This window comes from Macadamia integrifolia, chromosome 4 (assembly GCF_013358625.1).
Source record: "Macadamia integrifolia cultivar HAES 741 chromosome 4, SCU_Mint_v3, whole genome shotgun sequence".
Classification (NCBI taxonomy): domain Eukaryota; kingdom Viridiplantae; phylum Streptophyta; class Magnoliopsida; order Proteales; family Proteaceae; genus Macadamia; species Macadamia integrifolia.
In genome coordinates, this window is record NC_056560.1 from 26,947,885 (window position 1) to 26,953,884 (window position 6,000).

Sequence of the window (6,000 nt, forward strand, 5' to 3'; positions counted from 1 at the left end):
GAGATCCTTTCTCGCCTAATTGTATAGATATTGACCTGTTTGATTTAATATAAATTTTTTTGTTGCCATTCAGGTAAAAATTTCGTAAGGCAAGAATACATGCCACAATTATATTGAAATTCTGTTAATATACAAATTTTTAGGTTTTAGTTTATTCATGGATCTTTGGGGTTTGCATATTCCTCCTTCCTGTTTCAGATATAATGTTGTTTTCTTGTCACCTCAGATTATTGATTCAATTTTTTTTTTTGGCAGTTCGATAAATTGTCTCTAGTATGGGGAAAGCCACGACAGCCTCCTTTAGGGTCTGAAGAGGTATGCCTTATTGTTACACCTTATTTGTTCTTTAGATTGGTATTTCGGGTGTGGATACTTTAGCAAGTCCTCTGTCATGTTGCCAAAAGTAACTTGTCTTGCAGAACATGATGAATTCATTGAGTTGATAGTGGATTTGGAGCGTAGCAATTGCTTAGTGTATTTCTTGCGATAATTCTTTAATGAACTTCTATTTGAACCTTTATGGAATTCTGCTTTAGCATTCTTTCTTCAGTTGCTGATTGAAATATGCCTTTTCATTTGTTTCTGTTCTGGTTCAAGTTTTTTCATTTTCCATTTATTAGAAAGGCTATCCATGTAGCTTTAGTTTTATGAGGACTAGTTCATTGCTATAGCAAATGCAAATTCGTAGAATCAGATCCTTTCTAGTGGATTGGCCCGTAAATCCTTTTACATTTTTGTGGGGAGAATACTAGAACAACAAACTCAGCCTTATCCCAATTTAATGGGGTCAGCTACATGAATCCATGCAAAACAAAGTAGGGAAAACTGAGGTCCAAGCAAGAAATGGGGACTTAAGAGATGCAGAAATGAAGGAAGGGAAATTGGATGAGAAATGAAAAATGAAAAAAGAAACATAAAGATGAAAGATGAATGATAAAACTAAGAGGAAACAGGCACAACCCGGCTAGTTAGGAGAATCTAAGCTAAATGGAGTCGGCTACATGAATCCTTGCCCTCCAATAGGCTCTATCCGACGTCATATTTGGACAAGACCAAGACTATGCATGTCATTCCTCACTTCTCCTATGGTCATTTTAGGCTTGCCCCTAGCTTTTTTAGCCCCTTTAATCGGAATCAGATCACTCCTCCTTACTGGGGCATCCTCAACCTCTTTTGAACATGACCATACCATCTTAGAAAACATTCCCGAAGCTTGTCATTGATCAGGGCCACCCCCAGATCAGCTCTAGTACGATCATTCTTTTCTTTATTCTTCCCAGGTTTGCCACACATCCATCTCAACATCCTCATCTCTGGTACACATAGTTTATCAATATGACACTTCTTAATTGCCCAACATTCTGTCATATATATCATAGCTGGTTGTACAACAGTCCTATAGAACTTTCTTTTAAGCTTTCAAGGGATTCATTGGTCACACAGTACTCCGGTCGCACCTCTCCGTTTCATCAATCCCACTTTAATTCTCTTTGAAACATCATCTTCTATGTCACCTTCCTTATTTATGGTTGACCTCAGATATCTAAAGTAGTCACTTTGCTGTATCTCTCTTTGCTCAATGTTCACCATGTCATTATCCATCATATTGTGACTAAAATTACACATCATATATTAAATAACTCCCTTATCCCCTCCAACAATTCTTATTGAAAAGAGCATTGATGTGACCTATGAACTCACCTAGATCAGTGGAAGGTATGAACAAATATATTCTGTGTTATCTGTCATCAAGTTTTAGCAGACTGGGTTAGGTGAAAATATTCAAATGTCTGTTTCTAAATTTTATCCTTAATGTTCGTATGTGACATATTTTCTGTACCTTTTTTGTTATTTAGGTGATGAAAACTCATGCCAGGTAGATTGCTTTAGCATGTGTGATGCCCCCTTTTATTATTTATTTCAACACAACAACAACAACAACAACTGAACTCAGACTTAACCCAGCTTAATGGGGCTTAATTAATTAATTAATTAATTATTATTATTTTTTGTGAATTTCATGTTCTGAGTCAATAGAAATAATTTGTTCCTGAATTACCTTTGCAGTGGGCCACTTTCTTGGATTTGGAAGGGCGAATCACCGATTCAAAGGCTTTGAGAAAGAGAATATTTTATGGAGGCGTTAAGCGTGGCCTGCGAGATGAGGTTTCTGTTTATTAATTAGTTTGTCTTCTTTCAGGATTAGAGCTTATAATTTGTATTTGAGAAGGTGCAAGAGGAACATTTCTCCAATTATTTGTTGTTCAGTATTTGTTTTGAACCAACTCTTCATTTGGTTGCAGGTCTGGAAAATTTTGTTGGGTTACCATGAATATGATTCAACATATGCTGAAAGGGAATATATCACCTCAACTAAGAAGTCAGAGTATGAGACCATAAAGCACCAGTGGCAGGTTCATTCATCATGGATTTGTTCTGAATTGCATCACTTATGTGCATTGAAATGGATCTCCCTACTAAACATTAGAGATTTTGTGGAATCTTCACCTTGTAATTCCTTTCTCTTCTAACAAGCCCCTCAAAATGATTCCTCTTCTATATCTCATTCAGTTTTCCCAATCTGAATGTTGAATTGTGGTAGTGGTGGTTCAGAATTTAAATTTTCTAGTTTTAATCTCTCTTTTTAGAGGTCTTACTCAGTGGATAGCTGAAACATCCCCCCCCAAAGGCATGTTGAATTGTTTGTGATTTCCATTCATGCATGGAGATATTCTTTATATCCCTTCTACTGCCACTTTCTCTTAGTGGTTTGGCTCTTTGGGACATCTATTGGCTTTTTTGAGGATATCTGTTGAAAAACCATGAATCCCACCAACCCCCCCCCCCCAGACCAAGAAAAAAAAAAAGAAAGAAAGAAAGAAAGAAAGAAAGCGTGATGATAAATGAAGTTGATCCTCATTGCAACAATTCGTTTGACTTAATTTGTCACCATTTTGAAGCATAACCGTTTTTAGTGAATAGAAATTATTTTCAAATGATTCCCTGATCCCATTGTTGGCACAGGTCACATATGATAAGACCAGTTCTTTTTAATATTTTAACCTTGGATCTTATCTACATTTTGCATGCATTTGAAGAGAGCACTTGTGGTGGAGGGCCATTTAGAGAAGGGGAGAATTCTGAGAATGGATCTCAGAGTTGCAGGGGAAAGAGGGAATTACACATTCACACACTCATGTAAAGCAACCAAACCAATTTTTTTTTTTTTTTTTTTTTTTTTTTTTAATTTCAAATCTCTGTTTGCATTGTTGGATTGCAATGAATAACATACAGAAATCAAAAGAGTCGTAATTGAAATATAAAACTGAAACTTGCAACCAAACTTTATCCTCTAATCCAACTCTAAAACTATAATAGAGTCAAAAAAATAAAGGAAGTGTTTCCTGTGGGGGAGTGCGGCTCCTGCGCATGTGCGATGGCCAATCGGAGCACACGAGGAAGCATCAACAAAAATTTCATTTTCCATTTCATAGGGGGTGGACCGGCCGATCATGCTGTTCCAACCAGTCAAGTGCTACTGCATCAACTTTTATGCAACGAAATAAGCAGTCTATGTCCCTACAAACAGCCCTTCATCTATCCATGCTTCCTAACCCTAGATACTAAGATCATATAATCTACTTTTCTCTATTGATGGAGGGAGAGAATATGTGTACGACCCTCCTAAGAGAGATAATAAAGAAAAATAGATTCTATTTACTAGAACCATGAACCTCCTTTGCCTAGATTTCTCTTGGAAACCAGCACCCATTGGACCTGACTTCTTACCTTATTTCTGTTCTGACGGTAAAAAATCTTTGAACTTATTTCTTGTTAACATCTGGATCTAGAACTCCAATTTCTTCCTCTCTTTTAGGAGCTCTAGTAAAGCCCCATCACAACCCTAGATTTAGTCCAGTCAACCAGTCCTAAAAGATTGCATGGCTAACATAATAAACACATTTTTCGATCTCCTATGCTAATTTAGGATTGTTGTGGGTGTCTACTAATTGCGAATAGGCTTTATCAGTATTTTCCTAGTCGAGCGATTATTTTGCGTCAAACCCCATATGTCACATTTCCTTTTTCATCTCCCCCCACCCCTACCTTACCCACAATTTTTAATTCATCTTCCTCAAAAGAATTTATGCTGTTAAACGAGGAGATTGTCAAGCTTGCAATTACTCTCTAACACTCATATGCAAGTTTTTGTTTACCCAAAAAAAAAAGAAGCAAGTTTTTAGATATATAATGTGATCTTTCTTTATCACTACTGGATTGCTGGCAACGGAATTCCACCATTGCTGTGTTAATCTTCAAAATTGGCTTTCTTGCATGCACTGATAGGCTGTTTGGTTGTAGTTTGATGCCTCTGACTCTCTGGGATTGGTTTTTCATTTTTTATGTTACAAGGAAGGATAAATTACTGATTGTAGTTTAGGTTTGCACTCACGTTTTCTAGTGAGTATGGTTAGATGGTTTTCCTTGTCAGCCAAAGTTGCTGATGTTGGCTATGCAATAAACAAATTTTAAGTTCCATAATGATGTTTCCTTCGTCCCTTTCTGTTTGATGGAAAAGCTGAAACATTTATGCGAATATAATATGTACATTCCTTAAGAAAATGTTGTGCTTGTTTTATGTTATTCTTGTGGAAACCGCTGTTAATTTTCCCCCTTAAAGAATATTAATGTACATTTTTTGTGTTTTTCTTCTTCAGAGTATCTCTCCTGCTCAGGCAAAAAGGTTTACAAAGTTCAGGGAGAGGAAGGGTCTCATTGAGAAGGATGTGGTACTACTGAAATTAACCATCACTTTTTGTCCTATTTTTCTGGATGGGCAAATTATCCACCAGATTTTGAACTTTGTCAACTACATTAATAAGATTCCAGTGCATAAAGCAAGTTGAAATTGGAATGGAAGGTTTTTAACATGCTTTCCTGTTTACCTTTTCAAGGTAAGGACAGATAGATCTGAATCATTTTATGATGGTGATGACAACCCAAACGTGATGCTTCTGCGGGACATACTGCTGACTTACTCATTCTACAACTTTGATCTTGGTTACTGTCAGGTAAGTACTGGCGGCGACATGGTCGTAAGCTTACTAAATCGTATTCTTCAATTAGTGGCTGTGATGTGTCCTCCAGTGTTATTTAGCCAGTTAATGTATTGTCATTCTATTGGCTAAAAAAATTCGATCTATTGCCTTCTGAAATAGCTAACCTCATGAAGGTTGCTTGGACATTATTTGGCTAATAGATATACGACTGCTTAATCATCGGTTGTAAATGAGCATAGGGGGAAAACTTAGTTTCTTAATTATAATAATGTCCATATATTATCTAATCTTGCGATCTTTCGTGGTCATTTTTTTTGAGAAAATTCCATATTTTTAACTTTGTATAATTTGAAATTGAATTAAATAAGCTTTTGTTTTGATCTTGGTTACTGTCAGGTAAGTACTGGCGGCGACATGGTCGTAAGCTTACTAAATCGTATTCTTCAATTAGTGGCTGTGATGTGTTCTCCAGTGTTATTTAGCCAGTTAATGTATTGTCATCCTATTGGCTAAAAAAATTCGATCTATTGCCTTCTGAAATAGCTAACCTCATGAAGGTTGATTGGACATTATTTGGCTAATAGATATATGCGCTCCTACAGATTGCTTAATCGTCGGTTGTAAATGAGCATAGGGGGAAAACTTAGTTTCTTAAAGATAATATAATGTCCATATATTATCTAATCTTGTGATCTTTCGTGGTCATTTTTTCTGAGAAAATTCCATATTTTTAACTTTGTATAATTTGAAATTGAATTAAATAAGCTTTTGCTAATCTTGGCAAAGGCTAAAACTGTCAGAAATTCTATTATTTATACTATGCATAGTAATTAAATCCCACAATTATCTTCTCATTTTCAAGTCATCCAGAGTGCTGTTATGTTTATGTTCTAATCATCAAAGACATTTGTTCTCATGCCCTCTTTTTTTTTTTTTTTTT

The 6,000-nt window shown here is 35.9% G+C and overlaps 1 protein-coding gene across 2 annotated transcripts in view; it reads left to right on the forward strand.

Moving 5' to 3' along the window:
* The window catches only part of LOC122076527 (TBC1 domain family member 17), a 33,727-nt gene that overhangs the window by 23,787 nt on the left and 3,940 nt on the right, over window positions 1-6,000 (forward strand). For both annotated transcript variants that reach the window (XM_042641860.1, XM_042641861.1), the window contains 5 exons: window positions 256-315; window positions 2,068-2,166; window positions 2,304-2,414; window positions 4,719-4,790; window positions 4,956-5,072. In XM_042641860.1, coding sequence (XP_042497794.1) covers window positions 256-315; window positions 2,068-2,166; window positions 2,304-2,414; window positions 4,719-4,790; window positions 4,956-5,072 — 459 coding nt within the window. The remainder of the gene's footprint in view (window positions 1-255; window positions 316-2,067; window positions 2,167-2,303; window positions 2,415-4,718; window positions 4,791-4,955; window positions 5,073-6,000) is intronic.